General features: G+C 48.1%; 1 protein-coding gene across 4 annotated transcripts in view; it reads right to left on the bottom strand.

Annotated features, from left to right (window-relative positions):
* The window catches only part of FUBP3 (far upstream element binding protein 3), a 54,182-nt gene that overhangs the window by 14,521 nt on the left and 27,527 nt on the right, over positions 1-12,134 (bottom strand). For all 4 annotated transcript variants that reach the window (XM_008152713.3, XM_028127082.2, XM_028127081.2 and 1 more), the window contains exons 4-10: positions 10,666-10,715; positions 10,240-10,311; positions 8,867-8,924; positions 6,723-6,885; positions 5,388-5,486; positions 2,354-2,458; positions 420-522 (exon numbers count right to left, since the gene is read on the bottom strand). In XM_008152713.3, coding sequence (XP_008150935.2) covers positions 420-522; positions 2,354-2,458; positions 5,388-5,486; positions 6,723-6,885; positions 8,867-8,924; positions 10,240-10,311; positions 10,666-10,715 — 650 coding nt within the window. The remainder of the gene's footprint in view (positions 1-419; positions 523-2,353; positions 2,459-5,387; positions 5,487-6,722; positions 6,886-8,866; positions 8,925-10,239; positions 10,312-10,665; positions 10,716-12,134) is intronic.

The raw sequence follows: 12,134 nt of genomic DNA, 5'->3' as shown, positions 1-12,134 counted from the left end.
CAGAGTGTTCAGGCACAAGGGTAACCAAACCAGCAAATCCAAAGAAAGAAACGAGGGCCTGGAGGAGAAGCCTAGGATGGGGCATGTGGTAAGAGAATGTTGCAAAAGACAGAGAGAAACAGGTAGAGAAAGGGAGAGAGACAAGAACACAAAGGGGCTGGTTACAAAGTCCTGTTTTGTGAGGTGTTTTCTAATTAAGGGATTTCTTAAAAATTTATCTTTATTGTTGGAAGTATTACAGATGTCCCCTCTGTCCCCCCATTGACCCCCCCCCCGCCCCTCCCCTCACTATTGTCTGTGTCCATGGGTTATGCACCTCTGCATATAAGTTCTTCGGTTAATTTCTTCCTGCAACGCCTCCCCCACCCCCCCCGTCCCCCCAGCTAATTAAAGGATTTTTGAGAACTATCAAAACCAACCTGGTTTGAACTGAATCCTCACACCAGCGTCATTCTGGATCTTTTTGATCATTTCCCCATTTCTTCCTATTACAATCCCAACAGCAAACCTAGGCACAGACACCTGAGCAATGAGAAACAGCCTCATCAGAGCTTTTGGCAAACCTGTCTTTTCTCAATGGATGTGTGTGTGTGTGTGTAACTTGATTTGTATTACAGTGCATTCCTGGAAGTGATATAATAAAGCATATTTTTTCTCTTTTAAGAACAATTTTGTGGTTAATGATTGCATTTCTGTCTGCTAAATGCATCCAGTAAGTCTGAGATTTGATCAAAATAGTTATAAAAATGAAGAAAAGCCAGAATAAACTGTATACATAGATAAAAGATTAAAAATGACAAATTTATCTTCTAAACTCTATGAAATAAGCATAAGTATGTCATAAACATTTATGGTGGTCCTTCAAAATATGTTTTTCAGCCCTAGCCTCTTTAGCTCAGGGATAAAGTGTTGGCCTGCAGACTGAAGGGTCCCCGGGTTCAATACCAGTCAAGGGCACATACCTCGGTTGCAAGATCAATCAGGGCCCTGGTTGGGGCGTGTGCAGGAGGCAACCAATCGATGTGCCACTCTCACATCGATGTTTCTCTCTGTGTCTCCTCCCCGGCTCTCCACTCTCTTAAAAATCAATGGAAAAATGCCGAAACCGGTTTGGCTCAGTGGATAGAGCGTCGGTCTGCGGACTGAGGGGTCCCAGGTTCGATTCCGGTCAAGGGCATGTGCATTGGTTGCGGGCACATCCCCGGTGGGGGGTGTGCAGGAGGCAGCTGGTCGATGTTTCTCTCTCATTGATGTTTCTAGCTCTCTGTCCCTCTCCTTTCCTCTCTGTGAAAAGTCAATAAAATATATTTAAAAAAAAAAATCAATGGAAAAATATCCTCGGGTGAGGATTAACCAAAAAAAAAATAAAAATATATATATATAACATTTATCATCTTAACCATTTATAATTACATAATTCAGTGATATTAAATTCACTGAGTGGCCAGATTATTATGATCTCTGAATGCATAATAATCTGGCCACTAAGTGAAGTATATATTCATGCACTGGTGCATATATATATTAGAGGCCCGGTGCATGAATTTGTGCATGGATGGGGTCCAGCCAGCCTGGCCAGGGGGAGGGGACATGGGTGGTTGGCCAGCCTGCCTGCTGGTTAAACTCCTGGTCGAGGGGACAATTTGCATATTAGCCTTTTATTATATAGGATATACACTGAGTGGCCAGATTATTATGCATTCAGAGATCATAATAATCTGGCCACTCAATGTATATTCGCAATATTGTGTAACCATCCCAGATATCTATACCCTAGACCTTTCATCATCCTCAATAAAAACTCTCCATCCACTACATAGGAGCTCCTGCTCTCCCCAGCCTCTGGTAACCTCCATTCTATTTTCTGACTCTACAGATTTGCCTACTCTAGGTATAAGTGGAATCACACAATATTTATTCTTCTGTATCTGTCTTATTTTATAAGCATAATGATGGCAAGGTCCATCCATATTGTAGTATATTATCAAAATTTCACTCTGAAGGGTAGATTCTGATCCCATTCCATCTCGCCAATAAATATGGTTCCCAAGTTTAATACAATCACAACACAGATCACTGAGAAAACGTGGACTTTGGTCTTCAGCTGGGCAGTGGGATAAGCTTTGAAGCAAAACTTCAAAACCAGGGGATGACCCCAAGCCCCAAGAGCATGCAGGAGCTCCCCTCACTAGGCTGACTGTCTCAGTCTCACACCCACCCTGAAGTAAGCGTCCTTGTAGGATTTCACAGATAAAAGTGAAATAACTTGCTCAAGGTTAAAGAGCCAACAGACGTGTGACCTACGACTTTAATCCTAATCTCATTTGCCTACTAACCTGTGATTCAAGCATACCTCTATACTGCCTCCTCCCATTCGGGAGGTGAAGTCACCGCGTATACCTCGAAAGTCAGCTTGGTCTTTTTCTCGGATGATCTCTAATACCATTTCTCTTGCTTGCTGTGTAAACACAGATAAAAGATGTTATGGAACACAAAATCCTAAAAAAAGACATGACACCAGATAAAACTTCAAGATCAGACCCTCTATGCAGGCTTAAAGACTCAGAAGGTGCTCAGCAATGGGAGAACTCCCTTATTTTATTATTATTATACTAGAGGCCCAGTGCACGAAATTCGTACAGGGGGTGGTGGGGTGGTGTCCCCTCAGCCCAGCCTGCACTCTCTCCAATCTGGGACCCCTTGGACATCCCTCTCACAATCCAGGACCACTGGCTCCTAACTGCTCACCTGCCTGCCAGCCTGGTTGCCCCTCACTGCCCCCCCCTCCAGCCTGGTTGCCCCCAACCGCCCCCTCCTGCCCCCCCGCAGGCCTGGTCGCCCCACGCAGCCTGCTGCTCAGTCGTTTGGTCGCCCCGCACTAACCCCCCTGCTGGCCTAGTCGCCCCCTCAGCTTGTTCGGTTGTCCATTTGGTTGTGATGGTCGCTTAGGCTTTTATATATATAGATGGGGCATGGGCAGGCTGCTGCTTAGGGTTGCATAAATCAAATCTTAAATGACATGGTCTTTTTACACTGCCCAAAATGCTCAGATAAGGGTCCACTGTCTTGAAAAAATCATAGTAGGACCAGCATTTTTGTGCTGGGTTTGAACTTGCTTCCTGTCGCCCTGAGGTATTTCCAGCAGCTGTTTCTTAGTGAGGGGAGGGTTTTCCTGAGAGCTCTGACTGTGGGCAGGTTCCAGGAGAAAGACATTACCAAGGCATCTATCACAACGGAGCTCCAGGAAGGTCAAGGGAAAAGGCCAGTCCTGGAGCCCCAGAGTACCTCCCAGCATTCAGAGATCAAATATCCAATTACTGCCTGGCAAGACGACCCCCAGACCTGACTGTCTCCAAGGCACACTCCATGTCCTCCCCCCAAAGGACGCACTTGTTAGTCTATCCTGTCCACGCCAGCCTCAGCCCCACAGGAATCTGCACTAAGGACCAACTGTACCCAAAAACTCAAGGTAATGTGGGAACTCAGACTGCGTCTTGGTTCTGGAAAAACCAAACCAAACCAAACCAAAAGAACCATCTCCCCTGCCCAATCTCCAAGCAGCAATTAAGGTCTCAGGACACTCAGAGAACTCTGAATATAGACTGGCTCAAGAGATATTATGAGGTTACTGTCATTTTCTCTGGCCTGGTTATACAGCAAAATATTCTTATTCTTAGCAGGCACATGCTGTAGGATTTAGGGGTGGAGAGTCCAATACCTGCCACTTACATATAAATGGTAAAACAAAATAAACAAATGCATGCATATGAATGGCAAAATGATAGGTAGGATGAGGTTATACGGATATTTGCTATACTAGCTTTTCGAATTTTCTAGATGTTTGAAGTTTCTCATAATAAAAAGTTGGAGAAAGAAAAAACACCCTAGATAACAATTTACCCTAACTACAACAGCTGCTCCCCGCCCTCCCAAAATGCAGAGTACATTAAAAAAACACCAGCACCAAAAACCGTTTGTTACAATTATTTTCCTGCAAATTCATGAAACATCAATGAGATAAGCTCCTCGCTCGGGTATTTTTTCTACCACAGATAAAACCAAAGGTTCCAGAAGAGAAGGCAGCGGAGGCTGCTGGGAGAGAGGCTCTGTTGCCCAGCATTCTCGGGGAAGGCCTGCCCTCCAGTTCCTTCCACACTTCCCCGTATCACGCTGGAGCCCGCCAGCCGGACTGGATAAGCCAACTGAAGAAAGGTTAGATGCCATCTGAGTTTTTAAAAGCCCACCTGTTCCCATTCAAAGAGGTTAGGGACCCTGGGGGAGGAAAGCCAGGGGGTCCTGGCCTGCAGGAGGGGGTGAAGGCCGGCAGCACTGCCTGAGCCTAAGGGAAGAAGCCATTGTAATCACTGCCTTCCACCCAGTTTTGAAACCACTGTTTTACATATGAACCTTGAAAAAGCAACAATGATATCAACTGGAGTTTGACTGTCAGGGTTAAGAACTGGGGGAAGCATTTTCCTGAGCCTGGTAACCTCCACTTCATCCCAGCCCCCAAGCTCCTGCAGAGGAACAGCTGCCTGATGGACTGGCTCACCCTGGAGCGTCACCCTGGAGCTTCACTAAGTGCAGCAAGACAAGGAAGGTGGCAGAGGCAGAAAAGAGTGTTCCTATTTCACAGGCACAGACAGTACACCCACAGCCCACACACGGTCCTGCTAACAGCAGGGTGACACCACCCCAGGTGATGTAAAACCAGGCCCTCACTGCTGTTAGCCACTGGGACTGTCCTCGGTGCCAGGAGCTCAGAACACAGGGTGCTTGCTAGGAGGGCACACATGCCTCGGGGGGTGCTGGCACCTTTGCTTACTTCCCACACCAGCTAGAGCTCTTGCAAAAATGGGCTGAGCATCAACCCATGACCTAAGAGGTCGCTGGTTCGATTCCCAGCCAGGGCACATGCCCAGGGTTGTGGGCTCAATCCCTGGTGGTGTGGGGGGGGGGGGGGCGTGCAGGAGGCAGCCAATCGATGTTTCTCTCTCATAGATGTTTCTATCTCTCTATCCTTCTCCCTTCTTCTCTCTCTAAAATCAATTTAAAAAATTTTTTTTAAGAGTTGAGAGAACAAGCAAATAAAAGCCAAATGGAGCCTGCATCTGAGCTGACAGGGAACAAGTGGAAAATGGCATCTGAGCAGTGCTACGCCATCCAACGAAACCTGCACTTATGGAAATGCTCCGCGTATGCACTGCCCACGACAGTAGCCACGATCCTCACGTAGCCAGGACTTGAAACATAGCCAGTGTAAATGAAGAACTCAGTGTCTACTTAATTTCAATTACAGCCACACGTGGCCAGTGGCTCTGGCATTGAGCAACACAACCCTAGACTCTTTCATCGCACCAGGACCTGCCGGCTCGCTTCTTTCCTACCTGTACTTTAAACGGGTCTCCAGTGATGCGAAGAGGCTTGTCTGCTCCCGTAGGCAGCGGGCCGTCCTGGATCATGACCATTTTCACACCCGTCCGCTCCTGTGGACACACATAGGTACACCCCTCACTCCATGGATGGACATGCAGGAGGGCACCAGACGGTGCCGGGGGCCCGATCGCGTCCACAGAAGACATGTCCCTCCTACCACCGGGCACTGCCTCAGACCCGGCCACGAGGCTGGCCTCTGAGACTGCGGACATACAGACCGTGCTGGAGCGCTTCCAAGCGTGACACAGAAACCACTCCCCACTCTCCTCCTGCCCAGCCTCTAGAACATCTCGATACAAATGAGCCCTTTCTATGGAACGCCAGGCCCTCAACTGAGCACTCGATCGAATATCACCCGGTAAGGGCTTGGGCACAGCACGGGAGGCCAGTGCTGCCACCCCGGGGGAGGAGGCTCGGACAGGAAGCTGCCCACGAGCTGTCCGGAGCTGATGAGTGGCGGCCACAATTTGGATTCTGCGAGTCCAAACCCTGAACTCTTCGAGCACACACTAGAGTGTCTTCGCAGTCCGAGGACTGGGCTAGGAGAGAGCACATGGGCGGGTCACAACCCCTGCCCTGCAACTTCAAAAGCCCAAGAGCTTGGAAATAAAAAGTTTGTTCATAACTGATTTGGCAGCAAAACTGACCTGAACTCATGGAAGCATATTTCTAGTCACTCTCCCTGAGCGTGGCTATTATTCTGTTTGGCTATGGAAATAAGCATTTGGCTACAGGGTGCAGCGCGGAACTGGCTAGGGTGTTCAATTCTGAACCGTGTTCGGCCCCATGTGTCTCAGATGAGGGATTCACAGCCAACAGCAGCTAATGTTCATGAGCATTTGCTCAGTGAGAGGCCCGGTGCTAAGGGTCTCATTTAAATATAAAATAACGGGTGTTACTTCAGCTTCATTACAAGTGAGGCTGGCACTTCCCTGCGCTCACAGACGAGGACTCAGGCCCTTTGAAAAGTGCATGAACACATTCAAGCTCCCACGACTGGCGCAGGCAGTGCTGCTGGCTCTGGATGTTGTCACGTGATGGTACCAGAGCTTCACCGCCATGAAGCCCCAGGACCGACATCATCCCTGGCACCAGGCCTGGCTACAGTAAGTGTCCAGAACACAGCAGTCGAAGGGAGGAAGCGTGGAACCACTCGGGCAGGGGTGGAGGGGAGCTCTGGCCCATGGCAGGCACAGCCAGGTCAACCGGGGAAGAGACAGTAATGACCAGACCTCCCAAACCAGGAAGGTGAGGAAGACGAAGGCCTCTGCTCAGGGCTCACATACCTGCAACTGCTTTATAGTTTCCCCTCCTTTGCCGATGACCAGACCCACTTTGGACGCGGGGATGAGGATCTCCTGGATGGTGCTGTTGCCGTCTATGTCATTATGGAAGCCAGGCCCGTTCCGACAGCGGTCCACGATCTGCCCCAGGAGTCGCTTGGCTTGTCTTGGGGAGGGAAGAGAACCACAAGGACAGCGGCATGAAGTGAACGCTGCAGGCACCCACGGAGGGGAACAGCACCGGGGAACACACGAAGGAGTCAAGGCAGCCCTCGTCCAGCTCCAGCTCCTGCCCCCACACCCGGGAAGTCTCTGCCATCCGCCAAGCTACTGGGCTGGAATGTAAAAACAACGCACACAATACCAACGCTCCGGCACGGCCCCTTTCAAGTGTGCCCTCTGCTTGTGCTTGGGTCTGTGTTCACGCCACAAACACGACTCTTCTCCTGTGAGAAGGTCAGCTGCACTGGTGGCAGAGACCACCTCTGACCCCTCTGCATCTCGCTGCTCCCCAATCCAGAGCGTATACACTCAACAGATATTTGTTAAGTAAGGGCAGGAGAGAAAGAAATGAGAAAGATGGGAAGAAAGAAAGCAAGGGTTAGTAGTCATTGGAATCCCCAAGTGCCAAATTTCTCCATCACCAACCAGACTGCCCTGATTTCTGAGCCGATTTTAAGGCTACGCATCACCAGGTGGGTTTCACGGGTGGAAAAAGGAGGTGGCAGTGCCTGGCGCAGTTCCACAGCCATACACACCCGCTTTGCGCTTCTCCCGCTGGATGTGCAGGGCCCCGCATTGCATACGCACTGCTATTGTGTGCGGACTGACCAGGAGGTGGAGGAAAGCTACAATGTTGAAACAGCACATCGCAGCCTGCGGAGGTCATCTGTCAGGCCCATTTCCTTTTCTGCACCAGAATCTCCCCTGGCTGTGACGTGCGTTATTTACTCTTCAAATCACCAGGCACAATCTATTTTTTGGTTCCTCTAATAGGAAACAATTCTGCTACTAAACAGGCTGGCTGTACTGTGCACCGAAGAAAGCAAAATTGTTTCTTCCTTAGGTTATAATCCCGTGGCCTCCACTGCTTGGGCAGGACAGGAAGCAGGAATGGAAGAGGAGGAGGAAAGAAGAAAAAGGCAGGAAATAGTTGTTGCCCTTTGTGGTCTTGAGCCTCTGTGTGCAGAATCAGCCTCGTGTGTCTTCTCAGTTACAGCAGCTTCTTAATATTTCGCTTGTGTACCAGATTAACCTGTGCTGGGAGGAAAGTGCCTGGACACCAGAAAACCATCTCGCTTGCCCTGTAATGCACACCTGCCGTACTTATTTATTCTGGTCCACTGCTTGCAATGTTACAGCAAAACACGAGAGTTTAAACTCATCTAGACTCGCTGAGAAATGGAAACAATAAAAGAGCCCTACCTATTGAGCTAGACATAATCTCAGCGCCCCTACCCCAAATGCAATGCTGCTCAGTAGACTGAAAGGGGAAAGTGAGCAGAAGCGAAGTTAGTACATCCCTCTCCCCAGGAGGCTCTTGGGTTTATGAGGCCTCCACCTGGTACGAGGCTCCACCACGCAGGAATGCAACGCTAGATTTCAGGCGGTCACTAGGGCCCCAAAAGCCGAAACACCCCCTGGCCGGTCCATGTGGCCCTCTGAGTGGAGCAATGGCCAGAAAGTCAATCCATTGGGCTCACAAGTATCCGAAGAGCAATGCAATGGGATCACACTCAGGCAGAGGACCTGGCACCAGGATTCCCAAAGGTTCGCAAAGTGAGAGGCTCACTACTCCACACCTGTTCAGGTAAAGGAGGTATTAATGAGGAAGAAGTGGGCTGATTAGAGCATTCAGGCGGGTGGACACACACTCTTTAGAACCCGGTGTATGAAGTAGGTGTTATGACAGCTGTGAGGAATATGCAGGGTTTTTAAAAAGGTGATACCGTGTGTGTTTAGGTAACAGAAAAACTCCCCTGGTGTGGCAGCCTCCTAGATCCTTCTCTACAGAAGCACCTGCTTTTGTGGCCAGACTGTATGTAGCACAGATCAAAAGTGTTCAATAACAGTTTGCCCTTCCATTTCTCCCCGTTTGGGGAAGGAGGAAGAAGAGTGAAAGGAGAAAGTAAATAAAATAAACTTACTCAATACTTTCTGGGGTTCCGGTAAGTACACAGGGCCTCTCTGGAATCCCAGAACTCTCTATAAGAAGAACCAAGAAGACGAGGTGTGTTGGTGGGCATCAGGCAACCATGCACCTTGCCTCTGTGTAAGGCGGTCTCTGGGCTGGTGCCTACGCCGGCCCCACAGAAGCCCAGGCTCCCAGAAAAAGACAGTTTGCTTCCGCTTATGGACAGAATGTTAAGCTGGTAGCTGTACCCTAAGATTCTCAGAGTAGAAGCGAGTCCCTAGGGGGAAGGTGGGAGAATGCAGCAGAGGTTTGTGAGTTGGTCCTAATTCCCAGTTTCAACTTCACTTCTGACCCACTGTGTGCTAGTAAATGCTTGAGTCACTTAACCCGCTATTCCCCAGTTTCTCTATTTGCAGAGTAGTTTACTGGTCATTATTTGCAAACAGCTCTGAGGCACACTAGTAAGAAATGTCATGGGTTCGTATCCCACCGCTGCCACCAAAAGGGGGGGGGGGGGAATGTCATGGTATGCACATTGGAACTACTGCCAGTTATTGTGTGAATATCCTGACCAGTGACATCGATGTAGAATTGGTTCTGGGCCCTTTGACAAGAAAGGGAAGTTTTACTTTCCAACACCACACATGACACTTTACTTTGTTCCTAAAAATACTGCCTCTTAACATTTTTACTCAAAAAAAAAAAAAAAAGAGAGAAACAGCAGTTACTGCCTTCAAGACATTATACTAGTAAGCATCCTTTAAAATGACAAACGTTTCTCTAGTCAAATGTCCTTTAAATGCCCTCCTCCACTATGGAAAGAGATAGAACTCAAATTAGATAAAAGGATAAATAAAATATAAACTCTTCTTCTCAATCTGTCTCTCTCCATATTGCAGGCAAAATGGACCCAGCTGGGAAGGTCCTCAACTGTGTTCAACATGAGCTAATTCAGCCAGAGCCGCCAGTGGCCTCTTTCCACAAAGGGCAGGGATGGTGTGAGCCCGGGGAGCCGGTAAGCAACCCCCAGGAGTGACCCCAAAGCCACAGGCCCCCTGCAGGCCCCACTGTGTCTGGCATAACATTCTGGTGCAGAAAACAGAGGTCCTAGAGTGGTGGGTGTTTGGGAGGGGCCACGCCAGGCCACAGAACTGTGGAGGGTCTCCAACAAGGTCAGAGGGGCAGCCTCGCCTCTGAGCCTGCTTCTGCTCTGGTTCCCTCCTGGGAGTCCAGCTCCAGAAGTGCCAGGAAAGCAGCAGTCACACATACTTACCATGTTCCTACACTTCTAGCAACAAGCAAAGTACTGAGTCTGGAAAACTTGGCATAATACTCATTTCTACCAAACTGAGATTTAAAAAAAAAAAAAAAAAAAGCAGCCCTTACCTGAAGCAATCTGAATTTTGCAACCAGATTCTGTCTGAATCCGTGAAATCTGCTCACCTCCCCTGCCAATAACTGAAACAAATTGAACAGGGTCAGAATATGCCCCCCATCCATATTTAACCATGCATGGATGACTTAATTCAACCAACACTCACACATGGCTCACAGCTAGACAAATCAGGTTGGCTTCAGCAAGCTCATAGCAACCATATGTGAAACACAGCAGACAGAGGGTGCTCGAGCTCGAGGAAGGAGAGTGGGGTGGTGGGAGAGTGCAGGGTGATCTCAGCCTGGACAGAGGCCTGCAGCTCCAGGAGACTGGAGAAGAGTGTGCAAAAGCATTCTCTAAAGGTGACGCTCACGCCGAGAGAGGGAAATAAAAGGGACAGACAGGAATGGGGGAAAGTGCAACACGTGGATACTTACTGAATCCAACCATTTTATCAGGCACTTTGAATTCTTCTGTTATTACCGTCCTAAAACAAAGAACATTTTTGGAAAACTATATAGAAGAATTCTGAAGCCACTTTACGTTCCCCAAATGTCCCATGCTGACCATGTTGGAAGATAAGGCTTCAAGAAACCGTGCCAACTTGGCCAACAGGTCCATAACCATCTACAAGGGGCACCATCTGATGAACCTCTTGGTCATTCACTCTTGGAAAAGATCAAGCCTCGCCCTGGCCAGGCAGCTCAGTTGGTTGTCCCGAAATGCCAAGGTTGTGGGTTCGATCCCCAGTCAGGGTGCAGACAAGAATCAACCAATGAATGCATGAATAAGTAGGACAATAAATCCATGTTTCTCTCTCAAAAAAAAAAAAAAAAAGAAGAAAGAAAGAAAAGAAAAGAAAAGAAAAAAGATCCAAGCTTCCATCACCTTGTGTCAGTGGAAGAAACCTCTGGGCTTTCAGTGAAACCATCAACTCCTCTCACACTGCCTTTTCTTCACACAGCGACAGTGTCCAGGAGTGTGGCTCAGCACTGAAAGATCATCAAGGGCAGGACACTTAAAGATCCTTTGGGAAGTGGGGGGAAGCTAGACTTCCTTCTGGTGTCCTTTCTAGATGGAGAAATACCCAACTTTTCTTCAGCACCCGTTTCCCTATCTTTGTGTTGCTTTCTGGCCTCCCTCTAATTTTTCTGTCTTTTAGGGTGAAACGCCCCAAATGGAACCAGTACCTAGCGGAGGCCTAATCAGTGTTGACCAGGACAGAATAATGACCTGTTACTCTGCAAGGTACTTCTGTTAAATGCTATCCCATCCATTATGTGCTTGCTTTCTTTCTTTTTTTTTTTTAACAACTATTGCACTGGCTCTTTCAAACAAACCGTCAAATTTGCCATATAGAGTATTGTGGACAATATCCAATTTGCCCAGCACCCCAGGAAGCAATTAAATCAAAACATTTATCTTAGGAGGAAGCTAAATGCAAGTAGTTTAAAAAAAAAAAAAGGTAAGCATTTTTAAACATCTCGCACACAGCTGGATTTTTACCCATCATGGAAAGAATTGGATAAAGTGCATGTTTTTAGGGAAAGTGCAGCACTTAGAAGAAATGCAATAGCATAAATAGCACTTGTCACTGTATCATTATGAGGAGAGCAAACTGTCCTTTCCTCGTGGAGTTTACATCCTCAGCTTTATATATGCCCGGGATTCACTCTGCCTCTTGGGATCTTCAGTTCATCCCCAATCAGGCAAGTCTGGGCTTCCTAACCAGTAACACTGTGGATGCTGGTGCTAAACCTTAGCAGGTCTAACATCTTGCAAGAGGCCAGGGTCCCTGTAGCTAAGAGACTGCTGCTCACGTGTGTAGCACAGACTATCTATATTCTCAAAAAATAATACTGGGGAATTTACTAGAAGAGGTTCAACACTATCACTATCACAATAC

This window comes from Eptesicus fuscus, chromosome 15 (assembly GCF_027574615.1).
Source record: "Eptesicus fuscus isolate TK198812 chromosome 15, DD_ASM_mEF_20220401, whole genome shotgun sequence".
Lineage (NCBI taxonomy): Eukaryota > Metazoa > Chordata > Mammalia > Chiroptera > Vespertilionidae > Eptesicus > Eptesicus fuscus.
The sequence above is the reverse complement of the archived record's forward strand: the minus strand, read 5'-3'. Positions and strand labels throughout refer to the sequence as shown.